At 48.5% G+C, this 16,323-nt stretch overlaps 1 protein-coding gene across 3 annotated transcripts in view; it reads left to right on the plus strand.

Annotated features, from left to right (window-relative positions):
- The window catches only part of FYCO1 (FYVE and coiled-coil domain autophagy adaptor 1), a 785,579-nt gene that overhangs the window by 190,322 nt on the left and 578,934 nt on the right, over nt 1–16,323 (plus strand). For all 3 annotated transcript variants that reach the window (XM_085607344.1, XM_085607346.1, XM_085607347.1), the window contains exon 5: nt 2,533–2,639. In XM_085607344.1, coding sequence (XP_085463470.1) covers nt 2,533–2,639 — 107 coding nt within the window. The remainder of the gene's footprint in view (nt 1–2,532; nt 2,640–16,323) is intronic.

Consider the following 16,323-nt stretch of genomic DNA (forward strand, 5'->3'; position numbering starts at 1 on the left):
AAAGAGCAGTTTGTGAACAGCAACGGGCTTACTCTTTTGTAGGTTTCTGTTTGTCCCTCCATAAACCCCGTCTTAGCCTTCCCAGAACCCCTCCTTATTCCTCTCTAAATCCCTCCTAGTTAGTACTAATTATGCCTCTTTTGCCAGCCACTTACTCTGGTTTCTCCCACATTCGCCTCATATCGTAACCCTACATGTACGATGATCTCCTCATATGAAAAATAGAAGAGTTGTAGGTAGAAATTTACACTTGCAGGTTTTTAACTGCATTGTATAGTAAGGAAGTAGTACTTCTTTATTACTACTGTATGTGTGTGCATATACAAGTAAAACAAGTGTAATGGCTAAACATTCTTAAGACGTATTATAAATCAATAGAGAAGTCAAGGAGATCAGCAACATTGTTATGTCAAACAATAGCACATCCAGTGTTAAAAGCTAATGACAGTAAACATGGATTTGGCATTCAGTATTGTGGGTGAGATTGATGATCATGACCATAGCTGGCCTATTTCAGAGTTTGGCCATTGTCAAAATGGGGTTACCCTAATATGGTACTGGACCTGGGTATAATATAATACAAAAAACAATGGTCCTAGACCTACTTTAGAAAAGGATCAGTCAATACTCCTTGTATTTCATAGAATTACCAATCAGTCATGAGCGTTGATCACGTGCAGCCGCACCCGCTCAAAGCAATGAATACAATAATATTTATGAACAGTAAAAATGCAGTACCCAATGTTTTGCTCAACCATGCATTTAATTCTTCATGCCAATGGTATACAATACTAATGTGAACGTTTTCATAAATCGAAGTAGTACAATCATAAAGCACTCAATGTAGAAGGTTGCTCCAGATGGAACGTGCGGGGAGAAAAGTGCTCAAGTGGAAAGGGGATGTGAAAAGACTTCAAAGTAGTGACATAGGAGATAGAGGTTGATATGTTCTAAACAGAAATGGAAACGGTTGTGATTCACCGTTCCTTCGGGACTGGCCACAAGTATAATCAGGATACAAATTTACATTTCATATCATACAGATATAATTTCTTATGATGCACGTTTTTTCAAGGAAACAGCATGTGTGGTCCAGGCCAGGTACTAGGGGCGTCGACGTTTCGATCCGTCTTGTGGCCGCGAGGGTAATTTAAACCTCGGCCGTGCGGATCTTCCACAGGACGAAAAGGGGCAACCAACTCTTATAGGGATCCGTCAAAGTTAGTTAGACCAGGGTCCTAGTGTGTCAAGGTCCGTCAATTAGTCGGCCCAGCAATCACTCAATGATGTGCGTCAATAAGTTGCCTAGTAGTAGTTACAAGGGAAACCAATCTCCTGTTCGGTTTGGACCGTGTCCGGGGCATTCAAGGCCAAGTCAATCTGTGGTCCGGCCGAGAGCAATTCCCAAAGTGAGTTGGCTCGAAGGGAGGTAGCGGCCGCCACCTCCCTTCGAGCCAACTCACTTTGGGAATTGCTCTCGGACACGGTCACGGTCCAAACCGAACAGGAGATTGGTTTCCCTTGTAACTACTACTAGGCAACTTATTGACGCACATCATTGAGTGATTGCTGGGCCGACTAATCGACGGACCTTGACACACTAGGACCCTGGTCTAACTAACTTTGACGGATCCCTATAAGAGTTGGTTGCCCCTTTTCGTCCTGAGGAAGATCCGCACGGCCGAGGTTTAAATTACCCTCGCGGCCACAAGACGGATCGAAACGTCGACGCCCCTAGTACCTGGCCTGGACCACACATGCTGTTTCCTTGAAAAAACGTGCATCATAAGAAATTATATCTGTATGATATGAAATGTAAATTTGTATCCTGATTATACTTGTGGCCAGTCCCGAAGGAACGGTGAATCACAACCGTTTCCATTTCTGTTTAGAACATATCAACCTCTATCTCCTATGTCACTACTTTGAAGTCTTTTCACATCCCCTTTCCACTTGAGCACTTTTCTCCCCGCACGTTCCATCTGGAGCAACCTTCTACATTGAGTGCTTTATGATTGTACTACTTCGATTTATGAAAACGTTCACATTAGTATTGTATACCATTGGCATGAAGAATTAAATGCATGGTTGAGCAAAACATTGGGTACTGCATTTTTACTGTTCATAAATATTATTGTATTCATTGCTTTGAGCGGGTGCGGCTGCACGTGATCAACGCTCATGACTGATTGGTAATTCTATGAAATACAAGGAGTATTGACTGATCCTTTTCTAAAGTAGGTCTAGGACCATTGTTTTTTGTATTATACTATTTCAGAGTTTGTTTTATAAATTAACTTAACTTAATCATACATTTTATTGGTTTACACACATGCACGTACAAACACACAGGTACAGTTCTCCGTCTGCTACTTTGCAAAGATTCATCAGCTAAATATTCATATACGTATTCAAATATTTATTGAACATTTGAAATGTGCATAATCGCGGCCGATACATAGTACAATGAATGTTGAGTGTTTGCTGCTAGAGTTGAGTTAGGTTGATTATTTTTTCCGTTATTTTTTTCAGTTGAAAACATCACTGGGCAAAGGCAGAGCCTTCCTGCGCTACTCCTTAGTCCACCAGCGGTTGGCTGATACATTGCAGCAATGTTTCATGAACACCAAAGTTACCAGGTAGTTACCATAATATTTATTGTGCTTCTCTAAATTCACTGTAGAGCCTTGCCTTTGTAGAGTGCCTTTTTTGTTTCACAGTATTTGATTTGTATTGTAGACAAGGTACTTAACTGCCCCTTGCAGTTAGATGGCAAATCCACAGTGCTACAGAAATCATGGATAGACAAACCCAGGCTGCTACACTGCTGATTGATCAATCTTTAAAGGCTCACTTATAGAATGTTTTGAGACCTCCGTTTTTTTATATCGGTGTATGAAATGTTTGGGAATGTAAGATAAATTCATTGTTCATTGGAAGTAACAGGTTCTGGTGGGGTTAAAACAGTGGGCTGTCGTGACCTAGAATTTTTACAATGCCAATCTAATCTATGATGAAAATACAGAGGCTAGCACATAAACTACTTCACACACATCTGCGCTGTTATTTTGTTTGTCCTCATTCAGCTCAGGCTACAATTTCTTTTACCTAGACCCTTATTTTAAATCTTTCCCATCGCCGGGTGCGAGTGTAGACATTGTCCAGAAGGGTGTTGAAGTAACGACAAGGAAATCCAAATAGGTTTTAAGGAAGATTCTTCTATTTTGGCAACCTCGAACATCGCCTAGTCATGAAGAAGTGTCACCGGCTCCGGTAACACTGACCCGACCATTCTACTCATGTAAATAAATATAAAGAACACTCTGCAGTTTTGGTTCTCAATTCTACATGACCAGAATGATTCTACATTCTACACATACCAAACTATACTTATTACTACACATCCCCCTTCTTACAAAAAACAAAACAAAGAAAACTTAACAACTGAAACTAAAGCAAAAGTGGCTGGTACTATCGTACATTAATGCTGCTCATCATATACATAATCTTCAAGTCGCTTAAGTTTCATAATGTTCCTACCAGAAGTGCTAATCTTCCTTCCATCACTCACACCCTACAAATTGTCACCGCTCAGCTCTACACAACCATGGTCTTTACTTCCTGTATCCACCCCAAGTTCTTCTCTAGTGAACACCTCAGCTGAGATATCATTCTGATCATTTCCCCTCTGAACACTTGAATTGGATGTTAGACCCGGCCCTCGTAACATAGCTAGACATGACCCCTGCACCTCACACCAGCCCCCAAACCCACGGCCTAGCCGATCCTTCCCACCAGAACTCACACGCACCCAACCCAGGCTTCCCGTCCGTGGCCCTCCTCCCTTCGGCCACACCGGGCCCACGTGCCCACTTCATGCATCAAGATGGCCGCCCGGCCCCAGCGCGACCCGGGCCTAGAGGCGCCACTCCGGCTGGAGGACACCACGCTCCCCTTGGGATGAGAGACGGAGGAGCAGTTTCTATCACACCTCTGCGCTTCCCTGGGACGGTGGGTTTCGATCGACCTGCCGGCCTCCCCGAGGGCTGGCTCCACGCCTGCTGGGCGTCTGGGACTCCTCCCGACCCAGCCCTGAAAGGATCAAAAGACAATGGCAGGAAACCCCAACAAGCGACCCCCAGGTGACAAGACCCCTGCCTGCACAGACTCCGGACATCAAAGAGGAGTCGCCCTATAACAATGGGTGCTCTGGGACTGTCCGGCAGATTCGCCTTGGAACACCTGAGCCCTGCTAAGTGACTCGCGGCTCCCTGAAGATCGTAAGACCTCCGAACTTGTGCTTGAGCCCTGCTGAGTGACTCGCGGCTCCCTGAAGATCGTAAGACCTCCGAACTTGTGCTTGAGCCCTGCTGAGTGACTCGCGGCTCCCTGAAGATCGTAAGACCTCCGAACTTGTGCTTGAGCCCTGCTGAGTGACTCGCGGCTCCTCGAAGATCGTAAGACCACCGAACTGGTAACCGAGCCCCGCTGAGTGACTCGCGGCTCCCACAGACTCTCTTGGTCCCGCCGGACCCCCCGACGACAAGCGTATCCCCCAGCTCGAGGATTGTGAGCTGTGCGCCGGGTACGCTCCTGCATTTTGATTCTTAACCACAAAGACTGTCCCGCTACCTCCTGAACCCCCTCCAAGACTCTGTGAGCCCACGCTCTGCTTGTATATATTTGCCTAGCTGATCATAAAGATCTTACCACTTCGATCTGATAAAGATTTGCTCGTAAGAACTCTTCGTGTGGTGTCTCTGTCGTGTGGTGCCGAGTGTGCGATCCTAGATACGAGGTTCCTCCCCTGAGGAGTCTCCCGCCAGTGCCCGGCTACGATACCTCGAGGGTGGGTCTCAGGGCAGTCAGGGCCCCCTCCGGGCCCCTCTGAGGTCGCCTTCTAACATTGGTGGCAAGCGACGGGATTCGGGCCCATAATCTAGAGATCGTACCGTGAACGGCTGACGCACTACCGACAAAGATGGCAGAAGGAAACGCCGTGGTTCTCATAGAAAACGACGCCAGTACCGTGTTCCAGGTGGAACAGCTGAAAGAGTACACTCACAAGGAACTAAAACAATTCTGTAAGGAACTCAGAATCGCTACCACTGGTCTCAACACCAAAGAAGATATGCAAAAGGCACTGAAAGCTTGGGTGGATTCCGGAGCCTCCCGCCCAGAAGGAGCGGGGGAGCCCCACGACGAAGCGGAACCCTCCCAAGGAGAACGCAGCAGCAACCAGGTGCGAGGCTTCGTACCAGACGGGGGCCTATCCCCGGAGGAACTCGCAGACAGAGAAAAAAGTCACCATCACGAGCTCGAATTAGCCAAACTCAAAATTGAGGGTGAGTTGAAATTAGCCGAGAAAAAGCTAGCAGTAGAACAGTTGCGAGTACAAGGAGAACTAGAAGAGAAGAAACTCCAACGAGAACACGAGGGAAGGAGACTTCAACTGGAACATGAACGCAGCCTGAAGGAGATAGAATTGAAAGCGAGAAGCGAAGAAACGCGGCCCTCGGGGAACCGGGAGGCGGCCGCGCCGACGGAGCAGAAGGTCCACATTCCCAAGGATGTGGTCAAAGAATATTACAAGAATTATGACATTCAGCAGTGGTTCCGGGCCTACGAGGTCGCCATGACCTCCCATCGGGTCCCGCAGAAGGATTGGGGGGCTGGGTTATGGGGACGATTCCTGAGCGAAGGAAGAGACACCCTGCTGGACCTACCCACCTCCATGCAAACCTCCTATGAACACATGAAAGCGGCCCTCCTCACAAGGTACGGCCTCACCCCGGAGATGTACCGCCAGCGGTTCCGGGACTGCAGAAAGATCCCGGGTACCACCTGGGTGGAATATGTGAATTTCTTCAGCCGCGCCTTCGATGGGTGGATCAAGGGCAGCAAGGTATCCACCATGGAAGAACTAACCGACCTTATGTTGTGGGAACACCTGGCGGCCAACTGCTTTGTGGAACTACGCCAGCATCTGCTCGACAGCAAGCTCACGGACCCAAGAAAGCTGGCTGTCGAGGCGGATCGCTGGACCCACACCCGGGTCTCCCGGGGCCTTGTAGGAGAGTACCCCCGAGCCAGTCAGGGACCACCTCGCCAGAGAGGGGGGGGGAACCAGGGAGGGCAGAGAGAGTCCCAAGCTAGTCCACCGAAGTCCCAACCTCCGCCTTTCCCGGCACCCCCACCAGCTGTATCCGGCCCCCCCCTTAGACGGGGCACCGGGTAACCATCACTTGTTTCCGTTGCCAGAAGCCCGGGCATTACGCCAACGACCCTGAATGCCCCATGGCCCCACGCACCACTCCGGCAACACCCCCTGCTAGACAGATAGCCAATTTAGCCCTGGGGGAGGAGGTTGAGGAGGCCGAGGAGTGGGAACCCGCAGCTATGGCCCTAGTATCCCTGGGAGATAGGGAGATGGTCCCTGGGAGCCTCCTGCCCTCTAACACCAAGAAATATGGGCAGCTCGTAAAGATCAATGGCCACCAAGTAGAAGCCCTCCGTGACACCGGGGCCAGCATCACCGGTGTCCTCAGCCACTTAGTACACGAAGACCAGGTCCTCCCCAATGTCTTTTGCCCTGTCATCTCAGCCGACAACACAGAAAGCCTATGTAAGGTAGCCCTGGTGCCCTTTGAGTGGGGAGGGGTGGTCGGTAAACTAAAAGTTGCAGTGAGAACCTCCCAGCCCGTCGACTGTCTCCTGGGGAACGACCTGGAAAGTTCCCCCTGGGGACAAGTTGAGCGCAAGACCCACCTAGGGATGATGGGCCTCCCTGAGTGGGTGTGCGCCACCACTCGATCTATGGCGGCTTGACTGACCCCCCTGAGGGAAGTCGACGATGCCCTGATCTCTGAAGATAGGATGGTCCCAGCCGAGGGTCCCCCCATTCCCCCACCAGCAGAGCCGATCGCCAGTGACGAACACCCGCCTTCTGACTCCACCCCAGTCACCGAGGTAGGCGACCTGCCCGAATTAGACCATTGGCGCCACGAGGGGGGCCCCTCCCGAGAAGAATTCTGCCGAGAACAGGCTACCTGTACCTCCCTGGTCGGGCCCCGGCAACAGGCAGAGGCCCAGGCCGCAGGCGACCAGACGGGGACGCACCGGGTGTATTGGGAGAATGACCTTCTGTACAGCAAACAAAAGTCGGTGGAGCTAGGGTCCGGCCGGGTGCTGGTGGTACCCCTACGCTTCCGAAACCTCCTCCTGGGCTTGGCCCACGATGTTCCCCTCGCAGGCCACTTGGGCCAGGACAAAATGTACAGTCGCCTCGTGACCCACTTCTACTGGCCCAGAATGAAAGCAGAGGTAGGAGCCCACTGCAAGTCCTGTCCCACGTGCCAGGCCAGTGGGAAGAGTGGAGGGAAGAGCAAGGCTCCCCTCCAACCCTTCCCTGTCGTCAGTACCCCTTTTGAGCGGGTCGGGATCGACATTGTAGGGCCCCTGGACTCCCCAACTTCCCAAGGGCACCGGTTCATCCTCGTCCTGGTGGACCATGCCACCCGTTACCCTGAGGCCATCCCCCTGCGCACCGTCACGGCCCCCGTGGTGGGCCGGGCGTTGATGGGAATCTTCTCCTGCATGGGTTTCCCCCGCGAGGTCGTGAGCGATCGCGGTACCAACTTTATCTCCCGATACATGAAGTCCTTATGGCAACAATGCGGGGTGTCCTATAAGTTCACCACCCCGTACCACCCCCAAGGAAACGGCCTGGTAGAGCGGTTTAACCGGACTCTGAAGGGGATGATCGCGGGCCTGGAAGAGCCCCTCCGGCGTAAGTGGGACATCCTGCTCCCCTGCCTTCTATTCGCATACCGCGAAGTTCCCCAGAAATCCTTGGGGTTCAGCCCCTTTGAGTTACTCTACGGGCACCCCGTCAGGGGGCCCCTCAGCCTGGTCAAGGAAGGTTGGGAGGCGGCGCCCCGAAGCCCCCCCCCAAGATGTGTTCCGTTATGTCCTGGCCCTCCGGAATCAGACTAGAAGGTTCCGAGAGATGGCCGAGGCCAACCTGGAGGCAAGTCAGGAGGAGATGAAGCGCTGGTACGACCAGAATGCCAGAACGCCACTCTGGTCGAGTTTCAGCCGGGCCAGCAGGTATGGGTCATGGCCCCCGTGAAACCCGGCGCCCTCCAGGACAAATGGACCGGGCCCTTCAAGGTGGTTGAGCGGAAGAGCCAGGTCACGTACTTGGTGGACGTCCAGTCCCCCCGGGACCCCCTCCGGGTCCTCCACGTGAACCGCCTCAAGCCCCACTTTGTGCGAACGGAGCTGAGCCTCCTACTGGCCACGGATGATGGGTCCGAGGAGGAGTCAGATCCTCTCCCGGATCTCCTGTGCACCAAAGAGAAGGACGGCTCCGTAGAAGGAGTGAACCTCGCCCCGTCTCTCACTCCCCAGCAACGTGAAGATTGCCGCCAGTTCCTAGGGCAGTTTTCGGACCTTTTCTCCCTGGTCCCTAGAGTCACCGACTGGTGTGTCCATGACGTGGATACCGGGGACAGTCCGCCAGTGAGACACCGGGCCTACCGAGTCCCTGATCGGGTCCGGTCCTGCATCCAAGCCGAAGTCTCGAAAATGTTGACCCTAGGCGTGATCGAACCCTCCGACAGCCCCTGGGCCAGCCCCGTGGTCCTGGTCCCGAAAGCAGCTGCCCCCGGGGTCGCGCCAGAACTCCGCTTCTGCGTGGACTACCGGGGACTCAATGAAGTCACCCGAGCCGATGCCCACCCCATTCCCCGAGCCGACGAGCTCATTGACCGGCTCAGGGCTGCTCGGTTCCTCAGCACCTTCGATCTCACCTGCGGCTACTGGCAAATTGCGCTCACAGAAGGAGCCAAGGAGCGGTCCGCCTTCTCCCCCCCGGATGGGCACTATCGCTTTCGCGTAATGCCCTTCGGGATGAAAAATGCCCCGGCCACCTTCCAGCGACTGGTAAACAGAGTCCTGGCCGGGCTGGAAAAATTCAGTGCCGCGTATCTCGACGATATCGCAGTTTTTAGCTCCGAGTGGAGTGAGCACCTCCAGCACCTTCGGAGGGTGCTGACCGCCCTGCGCCAGGCAGGCCTCACCGTGAAAGCCAGTAAGTGCCAGATTGGGCAAGGTTCGGTAACCTACCTGGGGCACCAGGTTGGAAGCGGGCAGGTCGCCCCTCTACAGCCCAAAATCAACGCCATCCTAGCCTGGGAACCCCCCACTACCCAAACGGAGGTCCGAGCCTTTCTGGGCCTCACGGGCTACTACCGGAGGTTCATCCGGAATTACGGCAGCTTGGTCGGTCCCCTCACGGGACTCACGTCCAAAAAACAGCCCAAGAAGGTGCAATGGTCCCCTGCCTGCCAAGAGGCGTTCGAGGCCCCGAAAACGGCCATGTGTACTGCCCCCGTCCTCCAGGCCCCCGACTACTCCAAAGAGTTTGTGGTACAGACTGATGCTTCCGAGCATGGCATCGGGGCAGTCCTCTCCCAGGTAAATGACCAAGGCCTAGACCAGCCCGTAGCATTCCTCGGCCGAAGACTATTGCCCAGGGAACAGAGATGGAGCACCATCGAGCGAGAGGCATTCGCCGTAGTCTGGGCCCTCAAGAAACTACGCCCTTACCTGTTCGGCACCCATTTCAAGGTCCAAACCGACCATCGCCCCTTGCGATGGCTCATGCAGATGCGAGGAGAAAACCCCAAGCTACTGCGGTGGTCAATCTCCCTCCAGGGGATGGATTTCACCGTGGAACACCGCCCTGGGACTGACCACGCCAACGCCGATGGCCTCTCCCGGTTCTTCCGCCTCAGCGAAGAGAACCCCCAAGAAGATGGGTAGTTCTCTCCGGCTTTCAGCTGGGGGGGACGCGTGTTAGACCCGGCCCTCGTAACATAGCTAGACATGACCCCTGCACCTCACACCAGCCCCCAAACCCACGGCCTAGCCGATCCTTCCCACCAGAACTCACACGCACCCAACCCAGACTTCCCGTCCGTGGCCTTCCTCCCTTCGGCCACACCGGGCCCGCGTGCCCACTTCATGCATCAAGATGGCCGCCCGGCCCCAGCGCGACCCGGGCCTAGAGGCGCCACTCCGGCTGGAGGACACCACGCTCCCCTTGGGATGAGAGAGGGAGGAGCAGTTTCTATCACACCTCTGCGCTTCCCTGGGACGGTGGGTTTCGATCGACCTGCCGGCCTCCCCGAGAGCTGGCTCCACGCCTGCTGGGCATCTGGGACTCCTCCCGACCCAGCCCTGAAAGGATCAAAAGACAATGGCAGGAAACCCCAACAAGCGACCCCCAGGTGACAAGACCCCTGCCTGCACAGACTCCGGACATCAAAGAGGAGTCGCCCTATAACAAGAGGTGCTCTGGGACTGTCCGGCAGATTCGCCTTGGCACACCTGAGCCCTGCTGAGTGACTCGCGGCTCCCTGAAGATCGTAAGACCTCCGAACTTGTGCTTGAGCCCTGCTGAGTGACTCGCGGCTCCCTGAAGATCGTAAGACCTCCGAACTTGTGCTTGAGCCCTGCTGAGTGACTCGCGGCTCCCTGAAGATCGTAAGACCTCCGAACTTGTGCTTGAGCCCTGCTGAGTGACTCGCGGCTCCTCGAAGATCGTAAGACCACCGAACTGGTAACCGAGCCCCGCTGAGTGACTCGCGGCTCCCACAGACTCTCTTGGTCCCGCCGGACCCCACGACGACAAGCGTATCCCCCAGCTCGAGGATTGTGAGCTGTGCGCCGGGTACGCTCCTGCATTTTGATTCTTAACCACAAAGACTGTCCCGCTACCTCCTGAACCCCCTCCAAGACTCTGTGAGCCCACGCTCTGCTTGTATATATTTGCCTAGCTGATCATAAAGATCTTACCACTTCGATCTGATAAAGATTTGCTCGTAAGAACTCTTCGTGTGGTGTCTCTCTGTCGTGTGGTGCCGAGTGTGCAATCCTAGATACGAGGTTCCTCCCCTGAGGAGTCTCCCGCCAGTGCCCGGCTACGATACCTCGAGGGTGGGTCTTAGGGCAGTCAGGGCCCCCTCCGGGCCCCTCTGAGGTCGCCTTCTAACATTGGAATAATCCAAATTTGATGTAGAACTTCTACTAACCCTTTCAGGATGAACATTAATCTACCAGTAGTCACGTTTTATTTTCTGTTGAGAACACTTCAATTTGGGAATATCAACGTTCTTGACCAGGGATAAGCGACTCATATGACAAACACTGCCATCAGTTAATTTCACTGTATTATTCATAACCTTAACAATCTGCATGGGAACACTAAATTAGTTTTTTCCTTTAGCTAATTTCCTATTGGACTTTACACAAACCCACTGACCAACAGTCACATTACGTACACCGTGTTTCTCATCAAAGTACTTTTTGTTCTTTTGTTGGGAAGTTAAAATACATTTCCTGATTTCTTCAGCATTCCACTCAACTTGTTTGCCTCTATCCATCCATCCTGGATTGACCTTAGAATGCGGAATACAACCTCTCATTACACCCTCTCACCAACATCGTCATGAGCAGTCACTCTCTACGTCCATACCATCTTCTTCAATTCACAATCTAAATGTTTCCTGCCTTGATTTGCTAACTACAACATACCTTTAATAATACGGTTGAGCCTTTCCATGGTACCATTCTCCCTGGGATGATAAAGTGCAGTAAATCCTTGTGAAATTCCTGCAAAATCCAGAAATTCCTTCATCTCAGAAGACTTGAATTGAAAACCATTATCTGCGAGTATGGTTTTAGGGAAACGTTCACGCAAAGATATACCATCCAGAAATGTGATTTCACTACCAGTATCCACCTTCTTGACCACTTTAAGTTCAATCCACTTCTAAAAAATCTACTAATATGAAAAAATATTTTTGTGACCCATCGCTCCGCAAGACAGGTCCCATGATGTCCAATGCCACATCATCCCAAGGAAGGATAGGACAACCAAAAGAGCTCAAAGGTGGATTAAGTGGTTTTTGGGACTTATCAGAGCTCTCACAATCTATACAAGAACTCACAGATCTCTCAGTTGTATTATCAAATCTTGGGCCACCAATACAACGATTTGATTTTCATTTTGGTTCGTGTTATACCAAAATGACCTTCATGACAAAGGGAAATGATCTTGCTCCTTAAATTGCGTGGAGGAATGCCTATGTCGCCTCTCACCACAAACATGCCTTCAACTCCTAATTCATCCCTGACTTTCCAAAATGCTTTCAATTCACCAAGAAGTTCAGATCTAACACACCCTCATCCATTTTCAATTTTAGTTCTAACAAGGTTAAGAATTTAATCTTCCTCTTGGGCTTTCTCCCATTCTTCTTTTTGCAAGCCCTTAGTCTCATTTTTCGAGAATATACCAGCAGCACAAACATCATTCCAAGGACTCGCATCCATGTCTCTAAGAGGTAGATACATTCTGCTAAAAAAATCAGCTGTGACATTCTTCTTTCCTGGACGATATTGTACATCATAAATAAAATCTTGCAAACGCATTGAGAGTCTAGCAATTCTTGCAAACACTCTGGACAAACCTTCAGTAGTGAACAGTTTAGTCAAACGCTTATGATCAATACTATCAGTAAACCTTCTTCCCCACACAAATTTCCGAAAGTGCCCCAGTGCCCACACACAGTCTAAAGTCTCTCTATCAATCACAGAATACTTTTGTTCAATGGGAGAACGCAACCTGGAGGCAAATGCTATTACAATTTCTCCTCCATGGTCATTCTTTTTGAGTGAGAACACCATCAAAACCCTTGCCACTAGCATCTGTAGTGACGAAGGTTGCAGCAGTGGGATTGAAAGCTTGAAGCCTGGGAGCGTTACTAATAGCACACTTGATATCTAAAAAAGCATTTTGACGTAGGCTGTAGCTCATCTTTGTTTTGGGAGAAGGTGCTTTGTTGATCGCTTCTGCAAGTTTCTCCTTAGGTTTAATACCTTTGTCACTAATTGCATGTCCTAAATAAGTGACTTTCCTTTCAGCAAATTTACATTTACTCATTTCAGCAGTCAGACCTTTCTTGCAAAGAATGTTAAGTACTTTCCTCAAGATCTCATCATGGGGTTTTCTAGTTTGACCCATGATCAAAATGTTGTCCTCACATTTTTTTTACTTCTTTTAAGTCACCAAAAAGTTCAGACATAAGTCTTTGGAAGATGGCTGCCACAGACGCTAAACCAAACGACATGCGCCTGATTTGGTAACACCCAAAGGGTGGGCAAAAATCCGTAAGATGTTTACATTCTTTATTTAACACTATCTGGTGATATGCAGCAGATAAGTCTAATGTAGAAAACCATTTAGCATTTCTTGTAAAGGTTAACATCTCATCAATACGTGGCAAAGGAAACTGATCTACAATGATGTTATTGTTAAGCCCTCTCAAATCCACACATAAACGTACCTTGCCATTGGGACGTCTAGCCACAACCAACGGAGAAACCCATTCTGAGTCTTCTATTGGCTCTGTAATGCCAGCATCCAACAATTTTTTAACTTCAACTTTACTTCATCTCTTACAATAAAAGGAATGTTACGCGCTTTATGAATTTTTGACATAGCATTTTGTTTTAGTCTAATTACATGAGTAAATCCTTTCAATTTTCCAATTTTGCCATTGAAGACTGCTGCGAATTCTTGCAAAACCCAGTTCTTGGTGTCTTTCCCCTCACGTGCCACAAGTTTTGGGGCTATTAGAATCCAGAATGAGTTTTTTTATTTTTTCCCGTGTTTCCAGCCCAAAACGGAAGGTCCTTCCTTGGCTACATACAACTCATATAAGGCATGTCTAACATTGTACCTGAAAACAAGTTGCCTCAGACCAATAACATCGATCTTTTCTCCAGTATAATTCTCAGGACTAATATCTGAAGGTTCCAATTGATCCCTCACTACACCAACAAAATGTTTTACCCATACACTCCCCGCAATGATGGTGTAGGGGGATCCAGAATCCACTGCTGCTTGTAAAGATACACCACCAAAGGAAACCCAGCAAAGAGGCTTACCTCACTTCACTTGAAATTTTCAAAATTTTATTTTTTCGCTGTAACTTGTGTTACCATCGTCACAACTCTCATCAGAACTAGAATGCTCTTTATCAATCTTTTTTATGCAAGTAACTTTACCCTTCTGTTTTTATTTTCCTTTACGCATACCCAATTAAACCGCACTCAATGCATTTAGCAGACCTAACAGGACATTTGTCAAAGCGAGCTGAATGTGCATAACTGCCACAACAGGGACAAGCATAATTAGGATTTTTGGTGTTGTCAAAATGATCGCATCTCTTATATTTTTTCTTACTGTTGTGTTGATCAGCCTTTAAAGAAAATGTGTCATTCCTTCAGAAATCTTTTTAACAGAATCTCCCCCTTCCGTTTTCTCTTGTGCTAATGTTACTTTTGCACAGCGATCTGATAATTCAGCTTTTTTACAATTGCCATAATATCCTTAAGACTAGACTCTCCATCTACCCATAACCTATTTTGAATAGATTTGATTTTTGTATACATTATAATTTGGTCTCTCACAAGATCATCATGAAGGTTCCCAAATTTACAAGTATTGGCTAACTTTTTTAGCGCAGAAACATAGTCCTCAATAGATCCTTGTTTTTCTTGCTTTCTCTGGAAAAAAGCATGTCTCATCCCAGCTTCACAAACCGTTGGAGACAAATGTTCATCCAAATCCACCAGAGCGTACTCAAAGTTGTGAAACACTGCTAGGCATCAAGGGATAAATCCTTGCAGGCGATGCATCAAGCGACTCAGTATTCTGCGCCCAACTCTACCTATCTAGAGCAGAGTTTCACAACTTTGAACCCTAGTGAGTGCCAAGAAGGTTCTATAAATTTGACTTAGTTTGATTACATTTTGAGGATTGAGTGGCATTTGCTCGAGCGGGTGCCTCCCAGAATTTCCATTTAACTTACTTGCGATTGTGCAGGCATTTTGATGTTTAACCCTCTTGGACAGAGATACACAATTAGTGTGCTGTTTTCCTTCTCCTCCCCCATTGCAAGCCCTGTTGGAGTGGCGAATATCAGATTTTAGCGCCCTGAATGAGGTGTTACCTAAACGTGCGTTGGTGATGGCTACAGCAGGAACACTAGTAGATTATGACTAGATTATCTCCCAATTTATTTTTTAAGGATACATAATGATGGAAAGCAAGATATGTTGACAGCTATTTAGTAGCTTTGCACTATCTATTGCATTGAATGTGGTGTGACATATATTTTGTATATATATGTGAAGAACTTGCTTTTCTGACTATAGAATATGTGTACTCTAGCATTTGAACTATTACATGTTTAAATTCTAGGAGCTACCTTTCGTTCCTTATTGCTGTAATCCTTGTATATATTTATCTTGGTATGTTGGATGATAGAGGTATGTGTATGAGTTGAGTGACTGTAGGGATAGTTTAATGAGGATTTGTTGACTTTTGGGGGTTTGCGAGATTTATTACTTTTTACTATTTTTGATCGTTGATTATTGCGTTGAAAAACTGTGAACTATATATAATAATTGATGTATTTTTGGATTAATACTACATATACAAGCAAGTCGAATTATGTCCTTTGATTAAATATATATCTGATTTGTGTCTGGTATTTACATTAATAGCTGGGTCAAATATGGGGAATGACTATCCCAGATAAAGGTAAGATATTCCGCCTCATGTATGAGTTTGGCAGGGTAGATCATTTGTATTGTAAAGGGTGACGCCCCTCAGTTAAAGCCACTCTGTCCCATTGGCTGCTCATGATAGCAGTAGTTAAAAGTATACAGATCCGGAAGAATTAATCAATCCATTTCTCGACATTTCCTTAGAGCCACTGTAGTTTCTAGTCGTATGATCATTTGTTGTATTTAGAAACTAGGCGATTTCATGCTCTCGTCCCTTGTCTGTCCATTCTCAAGCATTTGCTCTAGGAAGTAACACTTTTGTTGCAAGTCTTGTTAAATAAGTTACAAACATCAAAGAAGATGATTGAGTGTTAGAACACAAGTGGTAACTTCACAAAAGGTTCCCAAAGGCTTCAGACTATTCATTTAATAAGTTCATACTAGGAAAGAAAGCAACGTTTGAGGCCTTCACAAAGTACAGCTCATGCACCATGAATTTGTGCTAAAATATGAATCTCACATTACATAGAATAGTGCATCAATTATTCATTTTAGCGTATTAATATCATTTCAATATGCATTGAAATTAATTCATATATGTATAGGGTACTCATAATAGAAAATTGAATGTTCATGATCACTTCACGTATAATTTTGTAAGTCTCTCTTGCACTTTATATG

The sequence above is a fragment of the Triturus cristatus genome, chromosome 5_2, assembly GCF_964204655.1.
Source record: "Triturus cristatus chromosome 5_2, aTriCri1.1, whole genome shotgun sequence".
Classification (NCBI taxonomy): domain Eukaryota; kingdom Metazoa; phylum Chordata; class Amphibia; order Caudata; family Salamandridae; genus Triturus; species Triturus cristatus.